The sequence below is a fragment of the Ptychodera flava genome, chromosome 17 (assembly GCF_041260155.1).
Source record: "Ptychodera flava strain L36383 chromosome 17, AS_Pfla_20210202, whole genome shotgun sequence".
NCBI lineage: Eukaryota > Metazoa > Hemichordata > Enteropneusta > Ptychoderidae > Ptychodera > Ptychodera flava.
Genome location: NC_091944.1, coordinates 19,871,724 through 19,884,695, shown reverse-complemented (window position 1 = coordinate 19,884,695; position 12,972 = coordinate 19,871,724). Strand labels below are relative to the sequence as shown.

General features: G+C 36.3%; 1 protein-coding gene across 1 annotated transcript in view; it reads left to right on the top strand.

The window, feature by feature from the left end:
• The window catches only part of LOC139115729 (uncharacterized), a 34,491-nt gene that overhangs the window by 10,044 nt on the left and 11,475 nt on the right, over nucleotides 1-12,972 (top strand). Inside the window, exon 2 of the mRNA XM_070678052.1 lies at nucleotides 7,112-7,729. Coding sequence (XP_070534153.1) covers nucleotides 7,112-7,729 — 618 coding nt within the window. The remainder of the gene's footprint in view (nucleotides 1-7,111; nucleotides 7,730-12,972) is intronic.

Below are 12,972 nucleotides of genomic sequence, written 5' to 3'. Positions count from 1 at the left end.
CATAATTCCAGTCCAGAAAAAAGTTTGCTGAATAGCGCTGATCGCAAATGACGTCACTGTTCTATCTCATTAATATGCATAAGTAAACATTTCTCCGCATTTTCCGCATAAACGATGAAAATAAAAACCTGCGAGTGTTAGAATGGATATTTAGCGTCACACTTATTCGTATGAATTGATGACTGAGACTACAAGCTGCAACAGCAGCCGCGCATGCAACAACAAAATTTGTCCGAATTTTGGCATATTTGTCCGAAAGTCGCGCGTGTGCAGCTATATTTAGTAACAAATCCAAAATCGCGATCAACGCTATTCAAAATATTCAGATCATAGCTGGAAATATTTGCTGTTATATCATTTACTTTCACCATACATGTAATTTCAAATAATCACATGATATGGCTGGCTGTTTCTTTACTGTAGATAGATAGGAGTCTAAATTTTCCAACAATAGATGGTAGTCACAAAGACCGATATTTCATGTAGACAATTTGAAGTCCTTGCCATGGCAATTTGTATGGAGAACTGTGATTGGTGAGGACAGACAGCAGGAGCCAATGAAAACAAATTAGTCCAAGATTTAGATGAATGGGTGATTTGATTACATTATGCATGAGAGTGTCATCTCAGCTCCGAATTCCAGCCCCATCAGCTGTTACTTTTTGTTGATTTTCTTGTATTGACCGTTTGTAATTTAAAATGCAATTTCTTTCCTACTCCAAAAATAATGTTGAAATGCCCATGTGTTCAACTGTCAACACAACCTGTACCTGCTACATGTGGTGTCCAACATTATTGTTGACAGCTGGATTTTTAGTCTGGAATAGAACTCAATCATCAACAAAATCAACACATACACCTTTTAAACATTTTCCTAGCAATATTACTTTTTATGCCACCTTAGTTGACAGGAAGGAGAAAAAGAAAATGTATTTGATGTTCGGAACACAAATAACAAAACTATTATCAAAAGTTACAGCCTTTTACCCTGTAATTAGCCCTAGATGGTGTTCCCCACTGTGTACAGTCATGTTTTAAACCCATTTAATTCATCGGCTAAGCGTGTATTCCTTCACACAATGAAATTGGGCACAAAGGTGAACTTTTAAGGCACCGCTGAACAATTCATTTTCAAGCCACTCTTTGTCAAGGGTGTCCTTGTCAAGGTCATAGTCATTTCTTTAGATTGTAAGTTTTAGATTCCACCTAACAATTGTTATTCAAATGTTTGGGAAAGTGTAGGACATGTAGTGTGTTTTAGTTCAAAGGATATTTGCTGTGAGTTTTGATAATATCTTTACGAATTTTCTTTTTTCAAATACATCCACACAGCGCATCGAGTACGGTATGCAGTGATTGTTGACAAAAGAATTCTAGCGTAATCTAAAAAATTATTTGGTTGTCAACAATTGCATAGTACACATCACGTATGTGCAGGCTGCATTTAAATAACAAGTTACAAACTACACTTTTCAACATGAGTTATGGAGTAGAACAAGAAAAGGTGTTTTTACAAAAATTATGGACAATGCATAACAAAATGTCAGTTAATGGAGGTTTAATTAAAGTCAGGGTGGTGAAGTCGGCCAGTGTGATCATCACATCAGATGTCGGTATTGGTTCTGCCCTTCCGGTTCTTTTCCTTTGTAGCCTTTCCGGTTCTTTCCCTTTGTAGCCATGAGTCTCTAGTCAGCAGCGGAACACAAACAGCGAACTGGCTTTTGAAGATGGTGCTAATTTGTATGATTGATTTGTCAGATTTTGAGCTCAGCTTGGAAGTGAAATCTAAGACAAAGGAGGGGATAAATTTTACAAAAGCTGAGTCAGCATTTTTTCCACCAATGGTTTTCCTACATGTTGACCCACATGTTGAGATAGCGTGCGCCTTGAAAGTGAAAGGTTTAAAGTTTTGCTCAAACTTTCCTCAAGGAAAATTTCAACCATTCTTTTTCAAAATCTAGAATAAAAGTCAGGGTCACAGTGTAAAGTTTGGTAATAGGTAAACAAATTACCCAAGATTTACCGATATTTGAAATTCAAAATGACAACTCTCCCAGCATTAATTCTATGGAAAAAAATAAAGTTTTTGATTTTCAAAAAACAAATGTGGTGAAAACTTTTCTGATTTCAAGAGCTTTAAAAGGAGCCCCCACAAGTGGTAGGCCAGAAAAGTTTTGAAAAATTTGAGCATCCGAATATCAGTCGCCGAGGTCCATTCTATATTAATTTTTGGGTAATTTCTGTTGCTTGTTCACAGTTTGACCCCCTTGTCAGCAAAACAAAGTGAAAGAGGTAAACTAAACCAGCCATGCAAAGTTCAGATAAGTTTTTAATACTGTGATTCATTTTGAAATGACGTCATGCTTTCATGAGATGTGAAAGCTATAAAAACTCAAATCAATGTAGCTGTGTAGGACGGTACTTTCTAGCCATTTCAGGGCACTTTTGATTACGGTGAAATTCAAGGAAGCTGATAAAAGCGTATTGCCGTGGCAGTGTTCAAACATAGAAACTGATGACAGAGTTATCTTGCCAGCCAGCCGGAAAATTGAATAGAAAATTCTGGAATGATCTCGAGGCGGAACTGAATATCCCTTTATGTAGTCAGGCCTGCACAGATGAGATTTTTTTTTTCACAACAATGTGAACCAGCGAGTATATCAGTATTGTCAATATGTACCCAATATGTCACTCGGTTTCCATTGCATGATTGGCGATCGTTTTCTGAAATTTGCTCTGCAGTTGCCATATTTGGGAGTGACCATTAAATTACAGGAGGATGATCAAAAATAGTATACTCGCAGGGCCAAGATTTTTAATATTAGTTTACAGTATTCATTACCACTAACTATATGCACCACTTTGATTGCTGTAATTTGTCCCACCAAAATTTTAGTGCAACATTTTAACAATTTTTATCAATTTTTCTGTAATTTTTTGATCACATTTGGTTTTAACAATGTGAGTTTATCGTATAGGTTGAAGTTGTTGGCGTCTGTATGTATGTGTGTATGTATGTATGTATGTATGTATGTATGTACGTACAGTATGTCCGTCAACATCAAAAACACGCAAACCGCTGCACGTTTCAGCTTGGTATTTGGTGTATGGATGCATCCTGGGCTATAGATGGAATTTTGTTCAAATGAAGTCTGCATTGCCAAAATTATGCAAATGAGCTTACAAAATGTGAAAATGGTTAAGAATTAATAACTCAAGAACCGCTTTTTTGATTGCTTTGAAAATTTGTGTGCAAGTACCTTAGGTTAACCTTACACAGTTTTATGAATATTGTGAAGATATCCTTAATTTTGTATTTTTGCTGAATTTTTTTGTGATTTTTCTCATTTTCAGTAAAATTCTTCTTCTCTGAAACCGCCGGCCCAATCGCTCTCAAATTTGGGTTGTCTCTTTGCAAGGGTGTTACTCTTCTAATTTGTTGAAATTATGACAAAATTGGGAAAATTACTATTTTTGTGCAATTTTGTCATTTTTGGTCAAAAAATCTTAGACAGTGTTTCCTTTTTAAAACCCCTGGACAGACAGCTTTCATATTTCGTACACAGACGTACAGAGATGACAATAGTTAGATATGTGGAAATTGTCCTGAAATATAAAAAAATTGTATTTTTAAGACAATATTGTCATTTTTGGTCAAGAAAACTTTATCTCAACATTACTTGTTTGATAGCTTTGTAATTTGGTATAAAGTCCCTTGTTTGATAGCTTTGTAATTTGGTATAAAGTCCCGAAAGATGTTATTAGATAAATTTTCTGCTCAAAGTGTTGGGAAACCCCAAAATTTGTATATTTTAGGTACTTTTCTCAGTTTGTGACCTTAAATGACCTATACTAACCCAGGATATGTTGTGAGACAATTTTGAAGGCTGTGAACATAATTTTGTCATATTTGATACCAATTTGTAGGAAAATTTGATCCAGAAAACAAAGCTGAGGTGATTTTTTCATTTTGGACCAAGTTTTGCAACTTTTCTATGTAAGACATGCAAAAACTGATGAGAAATTTGGATCCAGGATAATTTCAGATGTTGTAATCACCACCCACAGTGGAAGGCATTTCACTATCTGTAACTAACTTAAGTGCTGTTTACATTAGAATGATAACACTGGTGGCATTAATTAAAAATCTCCAAGGTTGTAAATGTACTTCCTGTCATTTGGTCTTATGTAATACCAAGGGGTGGAACATTTGATATGCAGGAGGGGGTAGGGTTTAGAAGATCAATGATGTAGCATTACTTTTTTACCAGATCCCTTGTGCATTTTTTGCCCACTCCCACCTTTTCTTTTTATCAAGCCTTCTCTGTTTTTTGTTGTTGACATTGCTTATGTATTTAGGATCTGCTTCTCCCATTGCTATAGAAGTTGATATGCATGTTCCTAAAGATGACCTCCAGTACCCAAGTTGGAGACCTTATAATATTTGCTTTTGTCATTCTTGTTTTTCCTGGTTTAAATATTTCTCGAATGGACCAATTCAAACCGAATGTGATGAGCACATAGTGTCCTTGACGGTATTTTTTGATAATTTTGGATCAAAATTTTGGCATAAATCTGAGAAAATTTGATTGGGGTACATTTTGTAAAGGTGACAAAAATTGACTTTGGCGCTCAAAGGGTTAATCTGCAAAAAGTGTAAAATTCTACGCATGCTCGGCCTACTCTTTAAAAAATGTCAACTTTAGTCACATAACAAAATATTATTTATAGGGTACAGACCACCCCTTTCTAAGCTTTAATGGTCTGTCCCTCGGGTCACTTTCAGACGGGTTTTGGCCAAAAGTGCTGTATGGATGTGAAAGCTTCGAACGGCAAAATTCAGAGCAAGGGGATAAGACAATTGAAACCATTATGAAAATTAGGATCTAGGGAAGACCTGTCACTAGATATATCTCATTCTAGATCTGCTGTAATTTTTGGATTTGTTTGCAAGATTGATTGCTTTTAGTGGTTTCTGGCTTTCTCCGGTATTTCCATTTTGCACTTTTTAGCTCTGCTGTCAGCGACGCGGAGCTTATCAAATAGGTTGATTTTCCGTCGTCGTCGTCGTCGTCGTCGTCCGTCGTCATCCGTCAACAATTGCCTTCTCCTCTGAAACCGCAAGTCCAATTGCTTTGGAATTTTATATGCAGTTAGTTGGGGTAACCCACTTAAGTTTGTTCAAATCGTCGGTGAAATTTGCATATTTGTATTTTTGGGGCATTTTTTGGTGTTTTTGGTAAAAAAATCTACTTCTCTGAAACCGCTTGTCTGATTGCTTTGAAATTTGATATGCAGTTTACTTAGGGTGACTTCAGACAGATTTGTTCAAATTGTGGTGAAATTTGCATATTTGTATTTTTAAGGCAATTTTTGTCATTTTTGGTAAAAAAATCTTTAAAAATCTTCTTCTTCAAAACTACCTGTCAGATAGCTTTGACATTTGGTACATATGTCCCTAGGGATGATCTATTTCAGATTTGTTCAAATTGTGCAGAAATATGCAAATTTGCATTTTTGAGGCAATTTTTGCGATTTTTGGTCAAAAAATGTATTTCTCAAAAAGTACTGGTCTGATAGTTTTGAAATTTGGTATACAGGTTTCTATAGATGAACTAAGTAATATAGATTGAATTTCTGATGAAATCTGTAATTTTGTATTTTTGGGGCAATTTTTGCCATTTTTTGGTCAAAAAATGTGTATTTCCAAAACTACTCATCTGATAGCTTTGAAATTTGGTATAGAGGTTTCTATAGATGAACTAAATCATATTTATTGAAATTATGATGAAATCTGCAATTTTGAATTTTTGGGTCAATTTTTTCCATTTTTGGTTAAAAAATGTGTTTCTCAAAAAGTACTGTTCAACAGCTTTGAAATTTGGTATACAGGTTTCTATAGATGAACTAAATTTGATCTTTTGAAATTATGATGAAATCTGCAAATTTTATTTTTTGGGGCAATTGTTGCCATTTTTGGTCAGAAATTTTATTCTCCGAAAACTACTCATCAGATGCTTGATTGACATGTTCTTAGGGATGATCCGATGTGATGTATTCAAAGTACAATGAAATCTTCTATTGTGTATTTTTGCAGCTATTTTAACCACTTTTTTCTGGCCACTGCATTGAGCTATCAAAGATTTCCACCTTCTTCATCAACATGTGTCAAAAATAGTTATTCTCTACATAAACACAGCGGAGCTATATCGGCCGCTAGGTCGCTTGTTTATAAACTTTTCATCCAAATATTGTGATGACAACAGCAATTCTCGGTGCCTCAAATACAATTTTGCCACCTGAGTGAGTCACACAAACCGAAAGCGGTTGACTATACCGATATTTTCAATATGTTGGATTTCTACAGGTAAAATACAGAAGATTACAAAAGCAAAAGTAAACGTTTAGGTTATTCAGGAATTTAATGCCAGAAATGGCTATAAGTATGAAAAGATGAATGAGTTATGTTTCATATTAAATGAGCAGAACTTTTTGCCCTGACAGAAATTACATATGCATTAAAAGCATTTCTCAGAATTAGACCTTTGCTGTTGTGAGAAGTAGACTTTTACCCACAATGCATTTCAACATCATGCAATTTGCCCACCTTGCACCAGATAAAAGCTATTGAAAGGTAGCGAGAATTAAATCAGTAGTGTTGACTAAATACGCTGGATCATACATGTAAATGTCTGCATGCTGTATCACATTTAGTGATCCCTTGGGGCTAATAAAGATTAAACACTGTGCCTGGTGTTCGCTAATAGTGGGAATAAAATTTACACCCTCAATTCACTCCAGCCTCCAGTTGTATAATATTATGTCCATTCTTTGCCCCTGAGGCTGACAATAATAGAAGTTATCATACAGTAACACCTCCACTATTTGTGGGAATGAATGTAGCTGAAAACTTTGGCAAAACAAACTACAATCACCTCTCTAGCAAGCAGTGTAACCATTCTTTACCGTTAACCAATAAAACATCTTCAAAAACAAAAAAAAATTCTATTAAATGTCAATGGTTGGAAGGAAATGAAAGTTCTTGTAATTCCAACCGTACGGTTTATGCGTGTTACGAGTTATGAGTAATTGTTTATAATTTCTGTTTCAGGCGCAATTATGCCAGGGTGTTGGCTGCCATTACAAGTGTACTGGGTGTGACAACAATCAAACGTGTACGGAATGCAGTGATCCATATTTTGCATACAACGATACCTGTTACAAGCTTTGCAGTGACAATTCATCCACAGCAACTCCTGGCTACGGCCAGACGACATTGCCTGTCACGACACCGACTGGAACACCACCACCAACGACTAGCTGCCTAGACGAATGCCCTCCCGATTACTTTCAGAAAGGCAGTAGCAAAAGGACTTGTGAACCTTGTCACAACCAGTGCAATAGCAGCTGCAGTGGGCCGGGCCCCGAGGATTGTACCACCTGCAAAAATTACATTGAAAATGGCAGGTGCGTCGAGCAATGCGGGATAGACACATTTGACAATGGAAATAAAATTTGTGTTTCCTGCAGTACAAACTGTTCAGTGCCAGAATGTGTTGATTCTGACAACTGCACGTCTACCACAACTGTAGCGCCAGAAGAACCAGAAAGTGGATTGCCATTATACATTATCATACCTGCTGCTGCAGGGGGTGCTGTCGTCATCATCGTCATTATTATTATCATCATTTACTGTTGTCGTAGGAGGAGTTCAGAAGATAGGGATCCAGTAAGTTAACCCTTTGAGTACTACAATTTTTTTCCCACCAAAATTTTATTGCAACATTTTACCAATTATTATGTATTTGTCTGTAATTTTTTTGATAATTTTGGACCAAATGGACATCACATTTCATTGGATAAAACTTTTTATCAAAATTTTGTTAAAAATCTGAAAAAAGTGACCAGGGTATGTTTGTAAAGGCAAAAAAATTGACTTTGGCTCAAAAAAGGTTAAACAAATTCAATTAATCTGTTTGCAGGTATTTCCAAATTTTTTTTTCACTTATGTGTCATTTAAGTTACCCAAACTTTCATCTATATTTAAATCTCGTGCTGTGGTGGTTTACATACATGGTAGTCATCACGGTATGTGTGTGCGTCAGATGGAGCCAGTATGCAGACAATCAAACTATGAAGCTGTTTTCTCCTTGTGTTCAGATGGTCCGGAGAGGGACTAAGAGATTATAAATTAAGTTGTGCGCCTTGCACTTTTAACAGTTTCCACTCTCAGTCAGGTCTTGGAACATATGGAGACATTAAGGCAGTTCGCACCTCAAAAGTGAAAGACTCAAACTTTTGCTCAAACTGTCCTGAATGAAACTTTCAACCAATCTCTCACCAAATCAACAATAAAAATTGGGGGGTCACCTTGCAAAGTTTGGAACTAGCGTTACAAATCACCCACCATTTTGCGATATTTGAAATTCAAAATGGCCGCCATTCCTGTGTTAACTCTGTGGGGGGAAAATTGAATTTTGGATTTTCAAAAAACTAAGCCGATAAAAGTTTTTCTTCCTCCAAGAGCTTTAAAATGAACGCCCACAAGCAGTAGATCAGAAAAGAATTGGAAAAGTTTGAGTGTGACTAGGCTGTCCCCGAGGCGCGTTTATGGCCTTTTGCCCCCCCCCCCCCCCCCCCCCATTTATGCATGCATTGAAATAACTTTCTAGGAGGTATGTGTGATGGTACCAGTATTTTGACCAAAAATGTTTGTGCCATGGGCAAATTCCGTGATCTATGCATGACACTTCAGTTCGATAACTTTTGCCGCCATGGCTAGCACCAGTAAGACACAGCTAGCTGCTGTGGCTCAATGCACAGTGTACTACCAAGAGACATTGGTCCTTACTCATATTCAAAGTAGTGATAGCAGACCATAAAAAAACTATGCAAAAACAAATTAAAATCTTCATCAAAAGTATGATTGCTGATAGAGCTTTAATATTGTGCAGGTACGGTACATGTACGTCAACAGTACTGTATGAAATTTGCAGATACCTTTAGAATTTATCAAATTTCCTGGGACCATCATCATCTAAATTTGGTTTCAAGCTCTGGTTCCAGCGGTCAGTTTTCTGCAAAACGGGAAAATTACTGCAGTTGCCATTCATAGGTTGCTGTGTATTATGGTCATAAAGTTTTTCTGCTAATTTGTATACACATTTCTCTTGGTTATTCCAAAGTGATTCCAGCAGATAGTATATGACTTTGTTTGTGTACCATCTATCTACTGTCTCTGTGCTGTTTTGTGTCTATGTTTACAACTACCGTATTGTCTTACGAATTCTGACCTAATGTCATTGGATTATGGATTGGTATGATTGCGATTATAGATACACTGTTCTCACTTGAACAGCTAGTTTATATTTCTTAAAAGACCAGGAAGAAAAATCACAGCATCATTCTTCCTGTATCAGAAGTTGCGGTTTTTCCTTCTGAGAAAACTGTAATATGATGCAGGTCACTGACAGAAGAGGTGTAATTTCATGGAAATTCCAACATCTGTTCCGTAATGATTTTCAGGTCAAACTGTGGTTTTGTCAACCCGGTCTGTAGCAGGAAACTGAATAGACGTTTGAGTGAGAGGTAAAACAATAAAAGAAATTGACCATTTGCCTTTTTGGGAGAGGTGATTGAAAGTGGGAAAAAAATTGCAATGCAAAAATTGCATTTTGGGAAAAGTCTCCAGTGATTGACAGCTGAACAAATTGTGAAATCCTTCAAATATTGCATGTGTGCTTTTTTGACTGCAATGAAAAGTAAATCGTACAATTTTGGAATGCGAACAAATTTGCTCGTTACTCGCTGACTGCGCCCCTCCCACGACGTATTCGTTTACTCATAGTTACGTCGTCCTGTCTAAAACAGCTACCCTGTATTGTACCTATATATCAGACTACTCCATGGTCTATTGATTCAATAGAACTTGCCAGATTTATTTTCACCAAGCATGGTACTTTGACACGACTATTTGACCTTGCCATTTCGGTCAAATCAGAATTTGGGTCAAACTGACTTGACTGTGTACATGCATACTGTAATTGACAGAAATGGCCCAACATGTGATCAGTCAGAATGTATAGTTTGATATTCTTGAAAATGGCCAAGTTTATATACCAGGTAGATCACTCTACAACCATGCAGTGCTAGTATATTGAATACAAAATTTTCACCATGTGGAGTGTACCAATGCCCTACCACCCGGGCATTTTCCCTTGAACTTTCTGGTAGCTCAATTTTGAAGTGACTGAAAGCCAACTGCAAGACTATTTTTCTCATGAATTATGCATTCGACTTAATGGAAGTGTAGTCTGACAAGTGAATTTTTATCTTTCTTGCCAATTTGCCAGAAATTTTTTAAGCTATGAAGAACACAAGTAAGGGAATGCCACATCTGAATCCAATTCACTTTTTTGTTCAGTACTATAGCGTGCTACACAGCAAAATTGACTAAAATTCTTCACTTTTAAGGTATTCTACTTAAAGTGAAATTTCCAACTTTTGTAGTGACTCTGTAATCTCGAGCATGCAATTCACTATAAAGTTTGACTCGCAATAAAACTTTACGTCTTCTTATCTACAATCCAGGTATAAAGGCGTATTGAAAACAATAGGGCACATACATGTAGGGTAGTCTGCAAAAACAAGGATATAAATTTGTTGCATTGCCTTACAGTTCGTTTAAGGACACCTTCATCATGTGTCTTGGCACGCCGCCAACTGTGTATATCACATGACCTATCCATGTATGGTAAGAAGTGTCACTGGCTATTTCTTGGTTTTCATGGCAACATTTCAGTGGACAAGGAACGATATAAAATTACAAAGGAAAATCTAGACATTAAATTTGAAGTGTTGTTTTTATGGCTTTGTAAAATTCAAGTGCCGGTACAGTAATTTACATGTAGAAAGTTGGTCAGACTGACATATATTGTCAGAATATGTTCACAGTTCCATCTTTATTGTAAGATAGACAACATAACCCTTTGAGGAGAATAAATTTAACACCTGAATAATTTTGAAGATGGTATGTACTGTCGGTTAGTACTGTATGAGTTATTGTAACGAGTGTCCCAGTATACTGAACTCTGCCTTAGTCACTGATCAGCCTCTAACAGAAATTTTTCCTTTGCCATATTTAGTCAATGGAATACACTGCACTATGTTAGGTTTTACGGCACTATTTTGGAAGTATGGTCTGTTTGTTATTAATCAAGAGTAAAAGTTACAATCTCTGTCAATTTCTTCATTCACGCCAACCATGGGGTCAAAGGTCATGAGTGGGTGTCTGGGCGGATTCATGCAATCCTGTTGTCGTTTAATGTTTAAGCCACAACTTTACATGCGATTGATGTGTATAACATGCTAGAAAGGCAATTTTATTGCGCCCTGAAACCAGTTTAAATGTTGGTGTCCATGCAACTTGAAACTAAATTTAATTTTACTTTCTGTACCGGTAATGACTTCCTTAAAAATCTTTGATTTCTATTGCAAACATGTAATTAACATTAAGCTTCAAATAGTTCTGCTTTTTTGTTGTTGTATATGGAGCATGCATGTGATGAGTCAGATAGGTGTGATGTGCCCTCTGCCCTCGTCCAATCAAACAGGGTAAATCCACCTACGGTATACCGTAATCACAAGCATTGAAAAAAAATATAGTTGGTCAGAATTGTGAAATTCAGTCCAACCAGACAAGCTGAACTCAGAGTGAGTTTTTTCTGAAAAATATTCAGAATTTTGATGAAAGTGACTTTAGTCATCATGGATTAAATTAGTAGCCTATTCCAAGCATGAGTATGTTCAGTCAAATGAATTTTCACAGACATGTTATGTAATCACTGTAACAAGAAATTGAAAAACAGAGGAAATAAACTGAAAATCAGTTCAGTGGATGGTAGGCCTAACTTTGGTAATGTTTCATCATTATTATTTCACAAAACATTGAGTATACATGTATTCTTTCCTATTCCTTTCCTGGTGTATTTTAAGGTACTAAACCAAGAATAAAATTCAAGGGTCATCGTGCAAAAACAAATTACCTGAAATTTACCTTTATTTGGAATTCAAAATGGCTGCCATCCCTGTGTCAACATCATGAGAAAAAGTACATTTAAAATTTTTATTTCAAAAATCTAGGATGGTGAAAATTTTCTTACTTCAAGACCTTTAAAATGAGCCCCCACATGTGGTAGACCAGAAAAGAATTGTAAAAATTTGAGTCAAAATATCTATCCCGAGTTGCATTGTATGAAATACAACAATACAAACACAATGCACACTGTACCAGGTACATAAACATAGTACAATGTCATTGTTGACAATACATTCCAGTTGGGGACTAAAATTCAATCATCCATGACGACATCAGACATTACCGTACACACATACAGACTGCTGACAAGGAAAATACAGAACGTTTCAATGTGATTTGGGAGTTGCAAAAGATTATCGTAGGTTACAAACACACAACAAAAATTAATGGAAAACGCTTCAAAACTCACAGTTAGTGGAGCTAAAAGTGGGTAGGAAGTATGGTGACATAGCACATATTGGGCAAAACCTTTTAATAGATTGCTATATCCGACTGATAGCGTGACTAGGAAGATTAATCATTGAAATATGAGTTATGTCTTCCTCATAAGTTTACAGGTTTTGTTGTATGAGTCACATACTTTTCAGTTATTGCTGTCATAGTTTGTTCTTAATATTCGAAATACCTGCATTTCTGTTTTTGTTGTGTTTTTGTTCAGTGTTTACTAAAAGATAAATGGCTTCTATTCATTTACCTGATGTCTATACCGTTTACCCCCCACCAGATCAGTTAATTGTTATATTTCGGTGTTGATCTTCTCTGTCACGTGAGCAATCACCTTAGCCAGGCAGTATTATTGTGTTTGTGCAACGTCCAGGTGAGCTGATATCATTGGAATTCCCCAGTTATTGCACTGGACCAGGAGTGTACTTTTG